Source organism: Sapajus apella, unplaced genomic scaffold (genome assembly GCF_009761245.1).
Source record: "Sapajus apella isolate SASKATOON/1434 unplaced genomic scaffold, GSC_monkey_1.0 scaffold53, whole genome shotgun sequence".
Taxonomy (NCBI): Eukaryota; Metazoa; Chordata; class Mammalia; order Primates; family Cebidae; genus Sapajus; species Sapajus apella.
This window is the reverse complement of record NW_022436993.1, coordinates 10,844,810-10,865,933: the sequence shown is the minus strand read 5'-3', so window position 1 is coordinate 10,865,933 and position 21,124 is coordinate 10,844,810. Positions and strand designations below refer to the sequence as shown.

General features: G+C 35.7%; 1 protein-coding gene across 9 annotated transcripts in view; it reads right to left on the bottom strand.

The window, feature by feature from the left end:
- Positions 1-3,229: 3,229 nt before the first annotated feature.
- Positions 3,230-21,124, bottom strand: part of TRDMT1 (tRNA aspartic acid methyltransferase 1) — a 70,039-nt gene continuing 52,144 nt past the window's right edge. For 7 of the 9 annotated variants that reach the window (XM_032244132.1, XM_032244136.1, XM_032244133.1 and 4 more), the window contains 5 exons: positions 20,574-20,657; positions 18,879-19,222; positions 15,823-15,880; positions 14,660-14,789; positions 3,230-10,640 (listed from right to left, as the gene is read on the bottom strand). In XM_032244132.1, coding sequence (XP_032100023.1) covers positions 10,534-10,640; positions 14,660-14,789; positions 15,823-15,880; positions 18,879-19,222; positions 20,574-20,657 — 723 coding nt within the window. In that variant the 3' untranslated portion in view covers positions 3,230-10,533. Of the gene's footprint in view, positions 10,641-11,441; positions 11,877-14,659; positions 14,790-15,822; positions 15,881-18,878; positions 19,223-20,573; positions 20,658-21,124 lie in introns of those variants that run through there. The other 2 variants (XR_004258438.1, XM_032244135.1) reach the window with 2 other exon arrangements.

Here is a 21,124-nt window from a genome sequence, read left to right as displayed (position 1 = left end):
ATGTTTATGACACTTAACTCATTCTCTTTTTCAGGGACACAGAATTGCTTAAATTTACATCGTCAGTTTTGTGATTTTCTGCAAAATTTTGGGGCAATACAACATTGCTCCGATTCATTCATTCTCCATAAATAATTACATAAAATAATTATGGAAACTGATGTATATTTAAAACTATTCTTTTGCTCATTTCATGGGAAGTGCATTAGCACCTAGGAAATTACCAAGTCCACTATTGTGATGAACTGATCTTTTTGAAAGCAGCGTGGTCTTGGCTCAGGGAACAGAAAGCAGACATTTGTTCTCCATGCTCATTACTACAATGATTACAATTATCTTTGAGTAGAATGAAAAAGAATTATGACCTGATCATTACCATTTAAAATTATTGAGGTTTGGCAGAGTTTTCGCTGAGAAAGCAGATTGTTGAGAGTTTGGAGAACTTTTCCACATTTTTCAAGTTTTGTGTTTTTTTTTAGGTCATATAATCCCTTCATAAATAATGAGAATAAAATAACAAAATTCAAATCCAGAGGGATAAATGCAATAGGGAAATAGGGCTTTGGATAAGGAGCACGGGGGTGTTCATGGCACATTATACACATATGTGCACATATACAACTTCCTAATTGTAACTCAAGCAAATGTTACAGAAAACATAAAATAGGCACTGAAGGGTCTCCCATCATTGTGAGATGGGGAGTGGTTAAGGATCAGCACATAGCAGAGGAGATACTAATTGCTAGGATTAAAGGATCCAAACACTAGTAAAAAATTAACAGAGCTTTCTCTACCTCCAACAGCTCCTGGAATGGGGACTTCAGCAATCCCACTGGATTAGTCCAAGCTTGATTTCCAAGAAGGTGTGAAGCAGGGAAGCGGAGTTTGCCAAAGGTGAACCCTCCTGGCATCCTGTTCCAAATCAACCTAAAAAGGACAAAATGCATTTTCTACTTGGCGACTCCTAAAATTCACTAAGCAAGGCAATGAAGTGAAATATTTAGACACCATTCGCATGACCATCAAAGGAAAATGTCTGACTGTACTTAGACTTCAGCACAAATAACTGAAGAAATACAGGTGGTAAATAACTGCAAGCAACTTACATTGGATCTGATCTTAGGAAAAGCGGAAAGTGCATCTTTGTGACAATATTTTGTGTTCCATTAGGGGAGGAGAGCAAGTGAGGTGAGGGTGTCACCACTGGGGTGGGGAGAAAAAAGTTCATTCTCTTCTGGGAAGGAAAAGAAAAACAAAGTTTGGGGATACTTGGCACTCTTCAGACTCTGCCTCTTGTACCTTTAATTGGGAAGATAGATGTAGAAGCAGCGCACACAAGCATCTCTATCTTGTGAGAGGAAGCTTTGCATTACGGATGTGATTTATGGTGGGAGGAGTGATTTAACAAGGCTAATGGCTTACAAAGAGGCATCATTCCCAGGGGATTTGTTAATTGAAGTGCCACATAGATCTGTGGGAAGATTTAAGGTGTCATCAATGGCAGAAAGAATGAGGTGACCTCACTCTGTCTTTTTCAGTGCCATTATTCTAAGATCTAGAAAAAAACACCTTTGTCCCTTTGTATGTTTTCTTTATAGTGACTTGGACTATATTTGTTACAGAAGTACTGCTAAATCAAGCTTTGTCAACAATTCCTAGACTACGTTTAGAAGAGACATCAACGATACGGTAGGAGTCATACACAATTCTGGCATTAGTTTTCCAGCAACATCTAACATGCTTCTCTTCTTTTTGGCTGACAGAATTATTCAAACAATCCCCCAAGCCATAAAAGAATCTACGATTCTATTATCATACTCAGCATACTCATATCTAAATCGGTTAATTGGACAATTATTTATTAGGTACCCACTATCTGTCAGCATCTGAGAAAGGTACTGGGAATACACAAATACTCTGCCCTGGAGGAAAAAGGTCAGCAGGGGAGGAGATTGTATTACATAGCATCAAAATGCAAATGAGGTAGCAACTTATAAGCTTACAATGACCAGACTCTACAGTCAAGACTTGAAATTCCATTGTGGAAGACAGTGTAGCGGTTCCTCAAGGACCTAGAAATAGAAATTCCATATGACCCAGCAATCCCATTACTGGGTATATATCCAAAGGATTATAAATTGTTCTACTATAAGGACGCATGCACACGAATGTTCATTGCAGCACTGTTTACAATAGCAAAGACCTGGAACCAACCCAAATGCCCATCGATGATAGACCGGACAGGGAAAATGTGGCACATATACACCATGGAATATTACGCAGCCATCAAAAAGGATGAGTTCATGTCCTTTGTAGGAACGTGGATGAACCTGGAAGCCATCATTCTCGGCAAACTGACACAGGAGCAGAAAATCAAACACCACATGTTCTCACTCATAGGCAGGTGTTGAACAATGAGAACACATGGACACAGGGAGGGGAGCACTACACACTGGGGTCTGTTTGGGGGAAATAGGGGAGGGACAGCAGGGGCTGGGGAGTTGGGGGGGATGGCATGAGGAGAAATGCCAGATATAGGTGAAGGGGAGGAAGACAGCAAATCACACTGCCAGGTGTATACCTATGCAACAATCTTGCATGTTCTTCACATGTACCCCAAAACCTAAAATGCAATTAAAAAAAAAGACTTGAAATTGAGTGTTTTGAAAAAAAAAATTTTAATTATAAAACTATTATCACATTGATGAAAAGAAAAACAACAAAAAGATTACATTCAATTTAAAAAATTAAAATGTTATTACTCTATCGTAACTGCTATCATTATTTTATTTCAATCTATTTTCAGATGAACAATTTGTTACAGTCATGAGAGATACATGTTAGATCTCTGATTATTTCACATAAGCCTAATTCCATGTCACTACCTGCACTCCCTAATAACTGTCATGTGTATCTATACATATATAGGTATGAGAGAGATCTCTTGAAGGACAGTTTGGCTAGATACAGAATTCATAGTGGACGATGCCACCTCCTTCTGGTCCTCATGGTTTCTGATGAGACATCTACTGTGTCTCTCGCCCCACAGCAATGTGTCATTTTTCTCCAGCTGCTTTTCAGGTTTTGCCAAATTTGGGATGTTTCCAGTCATTATTTGAACACTCTTTCAGGTACATTTTTTCCCCTCTACTTCTGGCATCCCAAACATATAACTGTTGGTTCTTTTGTTATTGTCCCACATGTCCTCAAGGCTCTTAATTTTTTTTGGCAGCCTATTTTCGCCCTGTCATTCAGATTAGGTAAATTCTACTGATCTGTCCTCAGGTTCACTGATTTCTATCTTCTGTTCCTCTCTACCGCTGATCTCAAATTTAGCAAAAAATATAAATGTACAGATTCTAGAAGCTAAATGAACACCAAACAGGATATTACATTCACTTTGAAATATCTGCCATGTTGAAAGAAATTCATGCCAAGACACATAATTAACTTTCTGAATATAAAAAGTTAATGTAACAGACAAAATGTCCAGGATCTAATCAAATTATCTGTCACCACTGAATGTTTTCTATTTTGCTATTGTATTTTTCAGTTGAATAACTGCCATTTATTTCTATTTTTAAAACTGGCATAGAGTGCACTTATCATGATGGTTCTTTTATTAACTTCTCTTTCTTTGCTGAGATTTTCTATTTCTTTTTTGCAAGACAATTTGTAAGTACTCACTGAAGCAGTTTTACAAGAGTTGCTTAAAATCCTCATCAGGTAATTCCAACATCTGGTTTGTCTCAGTGCCGTCATCTGTTTTTGACTGTCATTTCTTATTCAAGTTGGGATTTTTCTGGTTCTTGGTATGACAGGCTATTTTACATTGTATCCTGAATAGTCTATTATTTTAATCTTTTATTTTAGCAGGCAGTCACTCCATTTATGTTTAGCATGCAAGCCCTGGCTTAGCTTTTTGTGGGCTGTGACTCCAACAGTCATTTAGTTTTTAGAGCCTTTGCAGTATTATTTTGGTCTGCTTGGTTTATCTGGTGCTGCTGGGGCTCCCGAATGGTCCTTGATGATGCTACTTTAGGAAAAGAAGGATTCTCCCCCAAGTCAGATCCCATGGCACCTCTGGGAGAAGGGAGTCTCCAGGTCAGATAATGGGTCAGATGCTTTTTACCAGAGTCCCCTGGATCTTCATCTCTCAGCAAACAAGTCTCAGGTCTGGATGTTTGTCAGAGGGGTTTCTGATATATGTGCCCCATGCTGGTAGAGCCAGACTCATCTGGTATTACCAACTAGACTTCAGTTCCCTTTTCTGTAGGAACAACCTTCTCTGGGCTGCTTTCTGTTGCTAGGTTGTAGGTCTGAAAGTCGGGTGAGGGGTCAGATGTCTTGGAATCATGTTGCTCCTCTAGTCTTGGGGTCCCTAGCAGTGTGTCTTCCTCTTTCCCCACTTTTCAGAATTCTCCTTCTGATTCCTCTTGCATTATTTTATAATTATACTTACCCAGAGTTTATAATTGTACTTTTCAAGAAGAAGCAAGGAGAAATAACTCTACACTCTTGTCAAAACCAGAAGTCAAAATACAGTATTTTAAAGAGTTTTATTTGCACAACTTTCCAAAAGCCAAAAGCTCAAGCCTACCCTAGAATTATTTTTTAAATCATGTGTTCTGGACTTGAGTAACTGGCTGTTCCACTGGGCATGGAAGAAGTGGCAGTAACAGACAAGTTAAATAGTTTTCAAGAGAATAACTTAAAGACACTATTTGAACTCCAAAGTGTGATGTTTTCTATGTAGCTTCCATATTGATTCCAGTATGGTTCCTATATTCACTCATTCAACAAAAATTTATTGAGTGCTTACTACATGCCAGTACTGTTTTAAGTCACTGGGGGAAAAAAGTATTAATAATCTCTGCCCTTGTGGAAGTTTACATTCTCTAAAACATGAAACATTTTCCATTTAGAAAACTCAAATCGTAACAAATATTCACCTTATTGTCTATTCATTCATAGGATCAGCTCTCAAATATCAAACTCAACTCATTTCTACTACACAAGGAGTATCACATTCCATTAGGTGTTCCAGTCATTTTTTTCACGTGTGAAATTTAACAGGACTTGTGTAAGGAACCAGCTGAGTAAAATAGCGAATATTTTAGTAAAATTGACATTCATGCTAGATTAAATTTAGAAGGCTCAAATCTGTTAAATGTCAACATGTTTAACCAAGCACACAAATATGATTGCAAATATGTATATGGGCGTTTTTAAATCTCAGTGACTTTTTATAAGTCTTCCTAAAAATAACTGATCGTTGACAGAAGGCTTGCCTTAGGAAGGCTATTTTAACAGAAGCCGACCAATGGAATGCAGAGTGAGAAAGAAGGTGAAGATGATCTTGGGTTATGAAGCTTGAACTTGGAAGATTTGGAAAGTAACGCAACCATAAAGAAAAACATTAAAGTCATGAGTGGAACTAACTACAGAAAGGAGGATGCTTTGGGTAACAAGAGTGAAACTCCGTCTCAAAAAAAAAAAAAAAAAAAAAAAAAAGAAAGGAGGATGCTTACGTTGCAAACAGGCTAAATTTGATACAAATTTGATATAACTTGAATAGCAAAACATCTAAGTTAAAAATGTCCTAACATGAAGATTCTAGAATAGGACTTAGGAAAATAGCATATTTAGAGTCATCTGGGTGTCATCAGCAGAATGGCTGAAGTTGTAGCAAAGGGTGAGACTCTTCAGGGGAAAAAAAAATGGCTTGAAAAGTGAAGGGTAGAAAGAGACCTGAGGACTGAATCTCCAGGTAAGTCAGCTCCAAGTATCTGCTCTTCTAACTTTCACTCTCATCCTCTGACCCTCTAGGTGATCTCATCTGATTATAGAGCTAATTTAGCTAAACAAACATGTTCTCTATGCACACCCTTATAATTTTGATCTGTCCTGATAAAAATAGAAATCAAAATGCAAACAAAATACAGAGCAAATATTTGAAGTAAACCTTGAACCCTAGGTACAAGTAAAGAAATGAAAAACCCTAGGGCTATTCAGAAGAGAATTCTATGGAAGAATTAAATTCCTATCTTTTAGTTTTCATAAAAATTTCCAATCTCTTATTTATAAGAAAAAGGAGATTTTGGGAGCTTTAGGAGTCAAGGGTGGTATACTTGAGGGAGACTTCAGTAAGTGCCGCATGTGGTTGAAAGTAAGACTCAGAATCTATGGTAAATATAAAACCAATTTATATGAGAAATTGGGGAATACAAAGCCAAAACAGCTTTTTGTACATGCTCATATTTCTTGAACAAATATATTTAAAAAGAAATAAATTCACAAACTAGACAAGGATGGTGGAGTTTGGATCTTGATTGTGTAAGATTTTGAACAGCCTGAGTACCTTAAAATGTTCCTAGACAGCAAAAGCCGTTTTTTGTTGTTGTTGTTTACACTGAAGCTTTAAAATTTTAGCAGCAAAGACAAAGAATATGAAAGGGAAAATGACGCAGACAGCTTGACTCATGCAAACTGAAACTAAAGAACATGCGCAAGAATGCTTAATGCCTTTTTAAAAATATGCAAAAGGAGGCTGGGTGTGGTGGCTCACACCTGTAATACCCAGCACTTTGGGAGGCCAAGGTGGGTGGATCAACTTGAGGTCCAGTGTTTGAGACCAGTCTGGCCAACATGGTGAAATCCCGTCTCTACTAATACAAAAATTATTATTAGCTAAGCATGGTGGCACATGCCTGTAATCCCAGCTACTAGGGAGACTGAGGCCGGAAAACCACTTGAATGGAAGTGGGAGGATGCAGTGAGCCGAGATCATGCCTCGGCACTCCAGCCTGGGCAACAGAGTAGGACTCCGTCTCAAAAAAAAAAAAAAAAAAATGCTAAGGGAAAGGCATAACTAGACATCTCGGTGGATATGACGGCTACCAGAAAAGTGCTTGCTAAGAAGTTGATATGATACTTGTACATAGCACATTTGAATGGTAGATGAGTGGAAGAGATTAGTAGACAGAGGTCCAAAGGCCATGTCTTTAAAAATTATATAATCTCAATGCAATCACAGGCTACAAAAAAAATTGCTGAGGCTATATGACCCTCACTGAATTTCAAAGTCCAAAGCTATTAGTAAGTCAGTGTCATAAGTGATGGCCTAAAATAGAACTCCAAGCTGAAGGCCAAATTATGACAAGGTAACCTTCTGTTCACAACATAAGCAACGCAGAAAACTCACTTTAACCTCTTTGTGTATGTGGGCTTAAAATTTGGTCCTTATCGTGTTATCTTGGCTATTTAGAAACTTCTTATTTTCTAAACTCTTAAGTTATCAAAGCAGAAGAGCAACCAAAGTGACTAGTTTGGATGCAGATACAATTGGCTTGAAGAATGCATTGTTTAGTAGTTGCTTGATGTTGAATGAAGGTTGCTTTGTTCTGTTCTGCTATAGCTAAAATTAAACCAGTTTTATTTATCTTTAGTTCATTTCTCTCTCCTCAGAAATCTCCAGCTTAATCCCTCTAGACCTGAACTAGGTTGAGATGGGAGCAAAAGCCAGATGGTAGTTTCTGCTGAGGAATTCTACCCACAACCAATGCACTGAATTGCCTGCACTCACCTCTAACCCCATCCAACTTTACATACCACATGCTAGCAATGCAGCCTTTCAGGGCAACTTAAAAGCCTCTATGCTAAACAACTTTACCTCTTTGGATCATTTCAAGCAACAATCTGCCCTCAAATTTCTAAAAAAAAGTGTGGGGTGGACCCTCACTGTTCACAATTTCAACTACTGGTTTTGTCTCTTCAGAAGGCTCTACTTTTTGAGGAAGAACAAGCTAGCTGAAGGTTGGAGGTACTTTCTTACCTTCCCAGGCACAGGGAAATGCCCATGGTGCAGGTCTGACTGAATGGCCAGAACACCTTGTCCAGGGTCCTCTGTGAAGGTGATGCTGTCATTCCTCTTTCATCTCTGCCACTGAGGATTTTCAGGCCCTGATCCCTCCTGCAATGACTATCCATGTCTTCAAAATAATTTTCCAGTTATGACTCATTTTATTTACATTAATTGATTTGATCATCTTTTAGAATTAGTTTTGGATCCTGAAGACATATTAAAAATATGAGGCAGGGTAATAAATACCTTAGAATTACCTCACAAGCCATTTAAAAGAGCAGAGGTGATGGGAAAAGGAGAATGAAAAATCAGTTTACTGTTAGGTATGGTGAAGACTGAATTACACATAGTTCTCTTGAAAATGAGAAGCTATGTTTTCCAACATCTGAATAAACATACAAGCCTAAATATCATGAAACAGAATTTCCAGTGCAAATTTTATACAGCATTATTACCAAAAACATAAAGCAGACATTCCATAAAAGAGCATTTTCCAAATTAATTATGCATACCTATACATCTGCTAATTAAATGACACTGGTAGATACATCTTCATTAAGATGTGATTTTTTTATGCTTGTTACTGTATATTTTCAATAATGAATTAAGGGCAAGAATCACTGTCTTCCTGTGAATGCATTTCCAAAATTTAAAAATTCCACAAACTACATTCTGTCTTCCAGTTTGTAAGCAATGTCTCTACAGACCTTTCAAGTGTTCACAGTTGGTGCTCGGTAACCACACTTATTTTGTATAACATTGCTCAACAGAGTGTAGGATACTATAACTATAGCATAGTTATTAGTACAGTCGCAGTAAAACCCTAAACCATTTAGAATCTTTCAGCAGTGAAGAGAACCTACATGAAAGCGTGCCAAAATAATTTGATTGCTTACTGAAATTTATGAGACTTGTAATAGGCTCTGTCTTTGAATACCTATGAAAAATGTAGATAGTGATAGTTTCTGTACAGGGCTGCTTTACAGCTTCCCTATATTCATATTTATCTATGAGTTCTGAAAAATTGGTAATCGAATATGTTTTCAATTGCAGTAAAATATACTTAATGTTAAATTTATCACTTAAACTATTTTTAAATGTACAGTTGCAGCAGCATTAAGTACATTCACACTGTTGTGCAATCATCCTCCCCATCACCTCCAGAACTTTCTCATCTTCCCAAACAGAAACTGTGTACCCATAAAGCACTAATTACCCATTCTCCCTCCCTGCAGGGTGGCTTATTTCATTTCGCATAATGTACTTAAGGCTCGTCCGTGTCACAGCATATGTCAGAATTTCCTTCCTGTTGCAGGTGGTACTATTCCACTGCACGCACGTTAACACATTTCATTTATCCAGTCATGGGTGAATGGGATGACACTTGGGCTGCTTCTATCTTTAGGTTACTGTGAACAATGGTGTTATAAACATTGGTGTACAAATATCTGTTCAAGTCTCTGCTTTCAATTCGTTTGGGTCTCTAGCCAGAGGTGGAAATGCTGAATCACAGGGTCATTCTATGTTGAATTTTGTGAAGAACCGCCGTACTGTTTTCCAACAGCAGCTGCACCACTTTTATGTTCCCACAAGGAATGCACAAACTTTCAATTTCTCCATGTCAAAACAGTTGATTTTTAAGAATACATATTTGAATAAAAATCCTGTAGTAAGATCTTTGGACTTGTTTCTTTTCATCTCTGTCACTTGCTTCTATTACAAACCATAGAATTTATGATGCAAGACTTAGTTTGATTAGAAACCCTAATTCCAAGAAACCTACTGAGGATGAGAGACAGAGAAAGTTAAAAGTCCTAAAAGTTAATTCGGAGTGTATGTCACCACAGTAAAACACAATTGGGGGAAGGGGATGTCATATGGCATGGGGTCAGAGGGCAGCTTCCTCCTGGAAATCTTAACCATGATACATTCCTCAGTGTGTAATGGCAAAGTAAACTCAGAAGCTAGGAAGACAAAAACAAGCTTTGATAATAGCAAACTAAAGGAAAGTACATACAAAATGAAGAAGGAACAATGGGTTTTGTCCTTCAGATAGAGGCTGAGGAAAATGTAGATGATGTGCACCAACATTTTCTGTGACTGCTTGATGGAGAGGTAATCAAAAATTGAAGATTATTTTTCCTGACATATTCTTCAGACTGCTGTATAAATTGAATAATGATAATTGGGTTTACATATCATATGCATTTGTTTAGATGAAATAAAGAAAAGTTTAAAGGATTGGAAATTAAGTAAAACATTCAATAGGCTAGAACTAGAATCATTTTAAAATTAGAAATAAAAAACTTTTTAAATTAACATAAAAATATGTTATGCCTGTTATGACACTTCACAAGATATTAATGTAGACACTAAAATTCTAGGTGCTCTTTGTTTATAGCATAATTTTAAAAAAGAATATTCCACATACATATTTACATTTCATATGAAAATATACTCTCCATAAAGCATGACCATAATTTATATTTTATAAAATACAGTAATATAAATTTGAAAACCACGTGGATTTTTTAAATAAAATCCAAATTTCATATTAAAGACAGATTAAAATAATTTAGTTACATTTCACCAGAATTAGTTCAAAACAGAATTTCAGAATTGTTCTCTGAAAATGAAGGAATATTATATGGTCACCTTTCAGAGTTACTTCAAAATTTTTCATATAAGATTTTGATTAGTTTAGCTACTACATGCACGTTGAGACTATTTCCAAGTAGGCGATAACGCTGTTTCACTGTTATCTTCTCAGGAAATCCTGGAAAAGACAAATAACAATTTATAGAAATCATTTGTAATCACAATTTCCAGAGATGAAAGGATGTATCATTTAGTAAGGGTACAGTGCTCATTTCATAAATAAATCACTAAGGTCTCCAGGAAGTTTTATTAACAAAAGAGAATTTAGAGCCAAAAATATTATATAACATGATATTGTCTACACAGTATGATAGTAGCATATCACATTATGTGTTATGTTCCGTGCACACACAGGTACACATATATCCACAGAACTCAGAGAAATCCATGCATTAGTGCACTTTTTAAAAAGCTGTGTCTGCCATTATTTCACAGTTCTTTCTTTGATTTAATAATCATTTTAGGGATATAATTTGCATAGCATAAAAATCACCGATTTAAAGTGTACAATTAGGAGGTTTTTAGCATAGTCACAGACTTTTTCAAACATCTCCACTATCTAATTCCAGAATATTTTTATTATTTCAAAAAAAATTTGGTACCTATTAGCAGTCACTCCCTATTGCCTCCCTGTTCCCAACCATTAATCTACTTTCTGTTTCTATGGGTGTCTACTGGATTACTTTTCACATAAATGGAGCCATAAAATATGTTGTTTTTTGTGTCTTCTTTCACTGAACATGTTTTAAAGATTCATTCATGTCATAGCATGTAGTGATACTTCATTCCTTGCTGTGGGTGAATCATATTCTATTGCATGGTTTACCACATTTTATTTTTCCATTCATTCATTCAGACATTTGGGTTGTTTCTACTTTTTGGCTGTTGAGAATAATGCTGTTATGAACATTCATGTATGTTTTTGTGTAGACATATATTTTCAATTCTCTTGGGTATATACCTAGAGGGAAACTGCTGGATCACACACTAACTCCATGTTTAATGTTTGAGGAAACGTTAGACTGTTTTTCAAAGCAGCTGCACCATTTTACATTCCCACCCAGTACTGTATGAGGGTTCCAATAGCTCCACATCTTCATCAATACTATTATTGATATCCATATTCTGGATACAAGTCCCCCATAGTAGTTTTTATACTCTGCTTCTACAAACTGCCTTTGTCATACTGGACTTTCATTTGCTACATTCCTTTTTTAAAACAAAAAGCCCCATGGATACCTCATATGCTGAAAGAAGACCTTGTGAATATCAGCATAAAAGGCTGTCCATGTAAAAGAGTATGCACTATAATGGTAGTTAAAATGTCAGGATTTCACATTCAGCATACTCTAGCCTAGCAAGGAAATAAAGGAAAAATAACTTAGATAAGAAAATGAAAAAAATAATTAGAAGTATTAAGAATAGCAAAATTTCATATACTCATGAGGACAGGAAGGTAGAATTAGTTACAGCAAAGTTGCTTCATCAGATGCTTGACATTTTATTAACTGCAATAAAACAACAGTAATTACTGCAATTACTGTTGCAATTACATATGATCATAAAGTTTCTATTCTAAAGATAATACTTTAGGCAAGGACATTATTTTCTAAAAGTATTTACTTCAAAGCAACCGGAGGTACAAATGTGCCTAAAAATAGGCTTTTTGACTATCCCAGAGACAATCTTTTACAATATTACAATTATATCAGAAGGAAAGAAACATCTGAAAACAAACAAGTAATATTTGTACAAATTATATCTATGTGTGTATGTGTGTGTGTGCATCTGTGCATATTTCTTTAAATCTAAACTATTAGGTTGGCACAAAAGTAACTGTGGTTTCTGCCACTGAAAGTAATGGCAAATTACTTTTGTACCAACCTAACAACTTACGGAAAAAAACGATAATTTTCTAAGTTAAAAGACAACGTTTTAAAGTTAGATACATTAAAAATAATAAGAATTATCCTTAAAAACAAAGAAACATAGAACGAACAAGGTCAAGGTATCAGCTTATGCCTAGTGAGGGCAGGTTAGTGTTTTTCTTCAAAAGCCCACTATTACCACAGAATGCACACCACCAGCCACAGAACCAGGACAAAGCATTTGGAAGGATCAATGCAAATCCATCATTGCCAGTAGACAAAGAGCTCAAACAATGCCCATTTTTGAACCCAGAGTCAATAATGTTGGAAACACACGAGGGACAGTTGTATCACGGTGCTGCTCAGTGGTGACATCAGGGTAAGCTCAACTCCACAAACATACCACATATTTTAAAAGGAGGTTCAGTAATTTCAAAGGCTGTTTTTCTATGTATTATACATATATAATCAGAGAGCTTTGGAAAATTCTATTTTACCCACTTAAAACGTAAAAATAATGAGAAAAATATTTATGAAATAAAGATTATAAAAGTAAATAAACGGCTCGTCCTAAAAATGAAATGTTCAGGTATAAGAATTTCAAATATATTAAGTTATTTAACTATCACAATAACCCTATGAAGTAGGTCTTATAATTATCCTCATTTTACAGACAAGTAAATTAAAGAAGGGAACAGTTAAGGTGGGCTGGGATTTGAAGTCACTGTCTGACTCTAGGCTCTGTGCTCCTCACTAAGGTTCAGTATCACCAAAGTGACTACTACTCTTTGAAAACAAAAACCACTGGAATAAAGCTGAGGAATTAGTTTTAATTAATAATCTCTTTTCTCTCTTCAATAGTATGTCTGATTACTCATCTGAAAAAAGAAAAAAAAAAAAAAATAGTAGCCAGGAAAGTAGACTAGGAATGAGAATCCTTGAGTCTAATTCTCAGCTCTTTGTTTTGTAATGCTCTCACTCATTTTGTGACATAAGCTAAGACAAGGAAAGTTTGTGTTTTTCTTAAACAGCACTCACTAGGATATTTGGGACAAAATTGAGATCACCAAGAAAGAGGCAGGGAGTAGAAAACAAACCTGGTTGCCACAACTACGCTCAGAGAATCAATTACCAAGAGGGTAGTCAAATTATATTGGCAGTTTGTTCTCTACGTACAAAAGGGTTGTGTTCTAAAACCTCAGCTTAAATCAATTATTTAGAATTTGAAACATGATCTATTAAGCTCATTATTTGAAGAATACTGCCATATTAATATTACAAAAGTACTGGATTTAACAAAGTTTGGCTTTTCTGCATTCGAACTCTCAATCAGTCCTCAACAGCACATTTCCTCCTTCTCTGGCCATGGAAGCACACTAGGGAGGTCAGTCTTTCTCCCAGCCCATCAGCCAGGTACTGGGAGCATTTCCACCCCAGGCCTAAGGAACCCACAGCCTCCTTAGAGCTGTGAGCACTGGCCCTGGCAGTGGGATCAGGGAGATGGGCTGGGGCATCTCTGAGAGGCCAAAGCAGTGTGTTCAATCTCTTGAGGGCACCAATCCCTGGACTTCCTGGACTGCTAATGGAGTTAGGCTTTTGACTTTCTCACTCTACAACTGTATCTTCCCATCTGTTCTTCATCAATTCTGTGTCAATTAATTTTCTGAATCAATTTCATCTCCTGAGTTCCCCTTTCATTCCATTAGGAAAGCTCCTTCCTAGAGACAGCCTCTCCATCTTCTCTTTCTCCACCTACTCCTTGTAGGGAGGGATAAGGGCACATGGCTGACACAGCTGTATCTCTGAGGAGAATAAATATCAATACACTCCCAACCCTTCCAAAATAATCCCTCAACTGCCTTTTAATTTACATATATTTTTAAAAAGGCAATCAAAAGCATACTTTCACAAGCTCTAGTGTGGGGTGACTAGGAAAGGACCTCTGGAAGAAAGAATATAAGCCAGAAAGAGAATGCTATGCACAGACATCTGTGGAAAGAGGTGAGAAATTGCCAGTGTGAACCTTCTAGCCAGGCCAACCTTTGTGGCCCACTAGTAAAGTTAGTGAGAGGTAGAATGAGTCGGGAGAGAACGGAATGAGGCAGTTGTAAGGGGACAGAGGGCAGGAAGATGCCAAAAATGGCATGATCAGGAAAGGAAGGAGGTTTATTGCACCCATTTCTTTAGGCAACTCCTAGACACATAAGTCCCTAAAGATTTTTAGGAGCTTTAATACATGAAAGTTGAAGTCTACATGTATCCCACATACCGAACTCTGGAGGAAATCCAAGGAGATTTGCTATTTCTTTAGGAGTAAAATATCGCAGTTTAAGCATTAACAGCTTTGTTATCTTTTCTTCCTGAGACAAATTGGCAAGGGATTTGTAGATATTCTCAATCTGTAAGAAAGCATCCAAGATAACTAAAAAAGTAACATGTAACTAGATGTAAGATCTCCTGTTGTGAGACAGTTTAAACTCGATGGACATACAGTCTGCTGTAACACACAGTGGCAAAGTGCACAGGGCAAAATGGCTCTGTGCAATAGACTATATATTGGCTCAGTAATGGCAACATAAACTTTAAAAAGAAAAAGGTTAACATTCAAAAGATCAGGATATTTTTCAGGGTATCTGTCATTTTTAAGCCCTTAAAATAAAATCATAAGAGTATAAATAATAAATGACAATATAAAAGAAATATAGTGAAAAATGCAAAAGAAGCTTGACAAAACAACCAAGTAGATTTTATAATAAAAACAGGAGAATCATTCGAACTTTTATTTTTTATACTCAATTTCATCAAGATACTTCCTTAAAATGATTATATTAAGCAAATATAATTTCTCAAATCCAGACATTCATTTGCCTATAACAGAATTTTTACCATGGGTAAATTTTATTAGTAGTTAAAAGTTTGAATTAGTATAAAAGTAGATAATGTAATCTCACTTTAAAATTATTCAAAAAAATATAAAACTTGCTACATGTTAGGCCTGTATTCAACCACGACACCATGAAGAGTTAACAACAGAAGTATTCATAAAGCACATTGCTAAGATTTTCTTTTCCTTAAAAGGAAGTTTTATAGTGTGTGCTTCAAAAGGGGGCTCCAATATTAAGATGTTTATATAACATTTTAGGAACATTAACTATTGTAGGCTGAATTTCAACTGACTATTTATGGAATAAAAGAAAAGCAGAAGATAAAAATAAGAAAAAGAAAAACAAAACATTCCTTGTTCATATACTCATGTACAGCAACAAGGAAAATATTTATTCAATAGTAATCAAGTATTATATATTTGAATGAATAAAATATATATTCATGGCCAGTTGGATGCATATAATTATTTTAATGTTCTCAAAGTAAGTATTAAACAATTTTAGTTAAAAGTTTTAAAGTGTTTTAGTTTTAAAATATGCATAGTACCTGCACATCCTCTGCAGTCTGTAACACAGACCCTGTCCCTTCTATGTAGCTTCCATATCTGAAAAATCAACACAACTATTATGCGGCACCTGACGTATGGGTTAACGCTAAATTTCTTAAATATTTATTGAATGAATTAATCATTCTACATAGCTGCATCCTTCTGAAATATCTTGAATAATATCATATAAATATCTTTTGTAGGTAAAATATTACTAGGTAAAATACATAAGACAGTTCCATTTAAATGTCTCAGAAATGGGCCAGGCACAGTGGCTCATGCATGTAATCCCAGCACTTTGGAAGGCTGAGGCAGGTGGATCATCTGAGGTCAGGAGTTCAAGACCAACCTGGGCAACATAGTGAAATCTCATCTCTATTAAAAATATTAAAAAATTAGCCAGGCGTGGTGGTGCACACCCGTAATCACAGCTACTCTGGAGGCTGAGGCAGGAGAATCTCTTGAAGCTTGGAGGTGGAGATTGCAGTGAGCCAAGATCATGCCACTACACTCCAGCTTGGGCAACAGAGCAAGACTCTGTCTCAAAAAATGATAATAATAATAAATAAATGTCTCAGAAATGAAATATGGTACAGTTGTTTGAGTTGAATAAACACCACTGAATTTTGCACTGTAAATTGTCATTTCTTTGTATTAATTGTCCTGTCTTGAATGTTCATCCCTGGAAAGGATGCAATTTATATTCAAATATAATTCAATATTGCCCCCCCACCACATTAACCCAAATATTGTATAGATGAAAAGAAATTGCGCCATTTTTATAATATCTGAACCATGATTTCCTCTCAAGAACCCATCGCCCTGCTTTCTAACACCATGACAATCACAGTGCCACAGTATGATTTTATGATCATTTGCATACAACAATCAGATCATTACATAAAAAATTGCATAGAAAGTATAAAATACTTCAGAAATGCAAGGCATTAGCAGTATTTCTTTCTCTAAGATTATTGCCAAGCTGGCTGTTCAACATATTAGCATTATTTCTTTTTCACAAAGAGAATAGTTTAAAATGGGAATTAGAGGGAAAAAGTCACGCCGGAAAAGAAATAATTTTTTCAAACTTTTTTTCTCATATATTACACATATAAATATGTGTATATATACACATAGTATCTATACCAAAATAAATTTTACAATCAGGCTTTTTTTATACCATCTTTATAATTACAAAAGAATTTCAAGGTTGTTTTTTATTACAAAATTGCCAAGTCTTATTTTATGAGAGTCCTAAACAGAAGCTATTGAACTTGGTAATTGACAATAGCCCAGTGAAGTCTTTCAAGGTAATGGAAAGCAATAAACCCTTTCCCCTGAAGTACAAGGGCAGAGTATAATAAAGTCAGAATGAGTCTGGTACGGTTATATTGGGGTACAGTGTATCATGCAAGATATTAATGGCTAGATAGAAGGTAAGAACAGAAAGCCTGAATTGTCAAATTATACAACTACCTATCAACTGAGGTTGAGTAGCATTCAGAAAGCAGTGACAGGCCAGGTGCGGTGCCTCACGCCTGCAATTCCAAGACTTTAGGAGGCTGAGGCAGGTGGATCCCTGAGGTCAGAAGTTCAAGACCAGCCTGGCCAAAATGGAGAAACCCCATCTCTACTAAAAATTCAAAATTAGCCAGGCATGGTGGCGCATGCCTGTAATTCCAGCTACGTGGGAGGCTGATGCAGGAGAATCACTTAAACCCAGGAGACGGAGGCAGTAGTGAGTGGAGATCGCACCACTGCACTCCAGCCTGCAGAAGAATGAAACTCCATCTCAAAAAAAAAAAAAAAAAAAAAAAGACAGAAAGAAAGAAAGAAAGAAAAGATACAGATCTTTGGCAAAATTTTTCTTTCTTTCTTTCTTTTTTTTTTTTTTTTGGTTGAGAAAGAGTCTCACTCTGTCGCCCAGGCTGGAGTGCAGTGGTGTGATCTTGGCTTACTGTACCCTCTGCCTCCCGGATTCAGGCAATTCTCCTGCCTCAGCCTCCTGAGTAGCTGGGATTACGGGTGCCCACCACCACACCTGGCTAATTTTTGTAGTGTTAGTAGAGACAGGTTTCACCATGTTGGCCAGGATTATCTCAAATTCCTGACCTCAGGTGATCTACCTGCCTTGGCCTCCCAAAGTGTTGGGATTACAGGCATGAGCCACCATGCCAGGCTAAAATTTTTCTTCAAAAGGTATAATTTTCCCCTTTCTAGGTTTAAAAAAAGTAGTGAGAAATGTATTAAACATTCAAGAAATAACCCAAAGAAAGCCCTCTAAATTTTCATGAATAGATGACCAGTAAAGTAAATTATAATATACCTGTACCATGAAAACAGAAAAATGTGATAATATTCCATTTATATTGCACAGTGAAAAAATGGGTTTATATATAGTATGATGCCATTTACTTACAAAGGGGGATAAAATATACATGGATATTCCAACACAGTTTCAAACATAATACCTCTGGAAACTTATATAGTAAATTGATCTCACTGGTCACATGTGGGGAGAAAAACTGAATGGCTAAGAGATAGAAGTGGAAGAGTCTTATAATCTTAGTATCTTTTGTACTTATGTAAAAACCTGAATAAAATTTAAACTTAAAAGTTACCCTAATATTCTCTAGATGACTCAATATTACTTCTTTAGATTAAAATTTAATTGCTTATTACACATTGATCATAAGAGTGAACACAATTCTTTGAGGTATGATGTGCCATAAATAGAAAAGTGCTAAAAGATTAGCAATTAATCGTCGACAGAAACCATGTTTCCACTATGGGTATTCAAGCTCCTATGAAGGTCACCAAACAAATGACATTGTCTTTTATGAGCAATTTTGTGGGTGGTGCACATAATGTTCTGCCAAACGGAATTTTTACTTGTGTTCTATTGGAACATGAAGCAGGCAGTTAAGGGAAAAAACATCATTCTAACAAGAACATTTTATAAAATGCTCCTTGTTTTTAGAAAACTTAAAGAAACAATTGCTTTTAAAAACCCTGGTTATTTTGGATACGAGATGAACAGATCTTTAAAACCTACCCTTTGGTAAAGCACATGGATCTTCTACAAGTGGGCTGAACAATGTCTAATAGTAGAGCATATCGCTGCAATGACTTTGGTGGTAAAAGATACTGGTTCATGTCAATGTCATCTTCAAGAAAATCTTTTAGCATCTGCACAGAGAGATCACTATCTTGTTGATTTTTCCTGTGAATTTCTTCTGCAGTTTCAAGCTTAAAAAGAATGGCATCTTTTCCAGAACACTGTATGCTGCTATCAAAGGTAATATTTGGTTCAGTGTTCTTTCCTTGAATTTTATGTTCAACATCCATTGCATATTTTTGTGGATGTGCAGATTCAATTTTGGGGAACTCCATCAGTACCTGGCATTACATAAAAATATGCACATTGTCAAAACTTCACTAAAAATAAAAGAAATTAATAATGTCCAGTCAACATTATGAAAAAACCTCATTAGTCTTTATGGGATTGCCATTAAAAGATAGAAATTATGGTTTACCTGTATTTGAACAAATTCTTGTTAAGTTATTAATCATACAGCTACACTGTCATCAAGCTACAGATGATTTATTTCATGGGCTACTATTTATTAATAAAAACGTTCAATAAAGTAATAGAAAGCACACTGAATACAGATACAACATCATATTTGTATCATATTTGGAAAAGAAGTTTTGAAAGCAACACTAACATTTCCAGAAAACGTGTTTTGGATCGAGTTTTGCCATACTCCCTCATTAAAAAGGAAAAACTGAAACATACCTATGATCTAAAGGAAAACTAGCAATTAAAAAAAGTAAAGCGCTTTTCACTGTGAAAGGTTATTTCTACTCATGAGTCCCATGGGGAAAACTTGTTTCTGCAGAACACATAACTGTGTATAAAGCTCTATTTTGTAAAAGAAAAACCATTCCAGGAATTTTTAATGATGAAGTCTTTAAAGTCAATGTATAAAGTTAATACTAACTTAACACAATGTATAAGGTATATTAACTTTACATTGGAATTCCCTACTATGGAAAGGGAACAACATTAGTATTATATTATAAGGGGACTGAGGTGGCACTACAGATCCCCTATTAATGGACGTCACTTTTGTGTCCTTACCTACATCGGTTAAGGAGAATTTCACTGAAATGCTGAAACTCAGTTATTCATCCCCATTTTCTGGCCTAAGCATGTGAAACTGCTCACAGAGAGATTCTATTTGTAGCAATTGACTATTTTATTCTAGCTTTTGCTAATCATTACTATATTTTAATCAATTAAACTAAATAGCACTGGCTTTAAAGAAAATGCAACCAAAGTGTTACAATACTCATAAGCCACTTTTAAGATAAAATATTAAATTTTATCAAAAGTATCCAATGGCTTCTATGGGAAGGATAAAATGATAAATGCAAAACAGTCAACAGTCAGAGGGAAATTATGGGGGAAGGAGGAAGATAACAATACTAATGGTAAGTTTTTTAACTTATTTGTTTTCTAATGAGGAAAAGAAAAATGGGGTTTTTTCATTTTGTTTTGTTTAAACCAATAAAAGCAGCAGGAGAGAAACAGCCTTGGAGATGGATCTAGAGCATGGTCTATACTTCCGATTCTATAGGACACATAGACACCTACATAAAGTAGTTCTTGAAAATAAATTAGCAGACTAATTATATTTACAATAAATAAACCATAATACTTATAATAAAATGCCAATAATAATACCTGACCAGGGGCTTGAAAAGGTAATGGCTCTGACTGAAGCTTTGCAATTAGAAAATATCGTAGCCTTGAATTTGGAATGCCAAGCTGTAAGCAAAGCAAAGCAGTTAGTTACTCTAGAAAATTAAAGAGATCTGTACTAACTTTAGTATCAAGTCAAAAAAAAAAAAAAAAAAAAAAAAAACTCATACAGGTCTACATTTAGCTTCTACCAGAGAAAAATCTGCTATGGATGTGTAGAAGACCCCACTGTAGCAAATTCTAAACCTGTTAAGCTGATACTTTGTACTTTTATTTGAATGAAGTAAAGACTGAAGCTGACAAATAAATCTACAAGTCACTTCTATTTTATATTTTCCGGTAAGAAGTAGTATAGATATTTTTACATTCATTATTGATAACATAGTAATAATTTAAAAATTCAAATATAGCTATTCTTGGCTATGTATTACCTTATTTTGTTAAAAAAAAAAAAAAAAAAAAAAAAGGATGATTCACTATGTTTTACAAGCTAAAAGGCAATAGATACGAAATAAATTTAAAGAGGGCCAGGC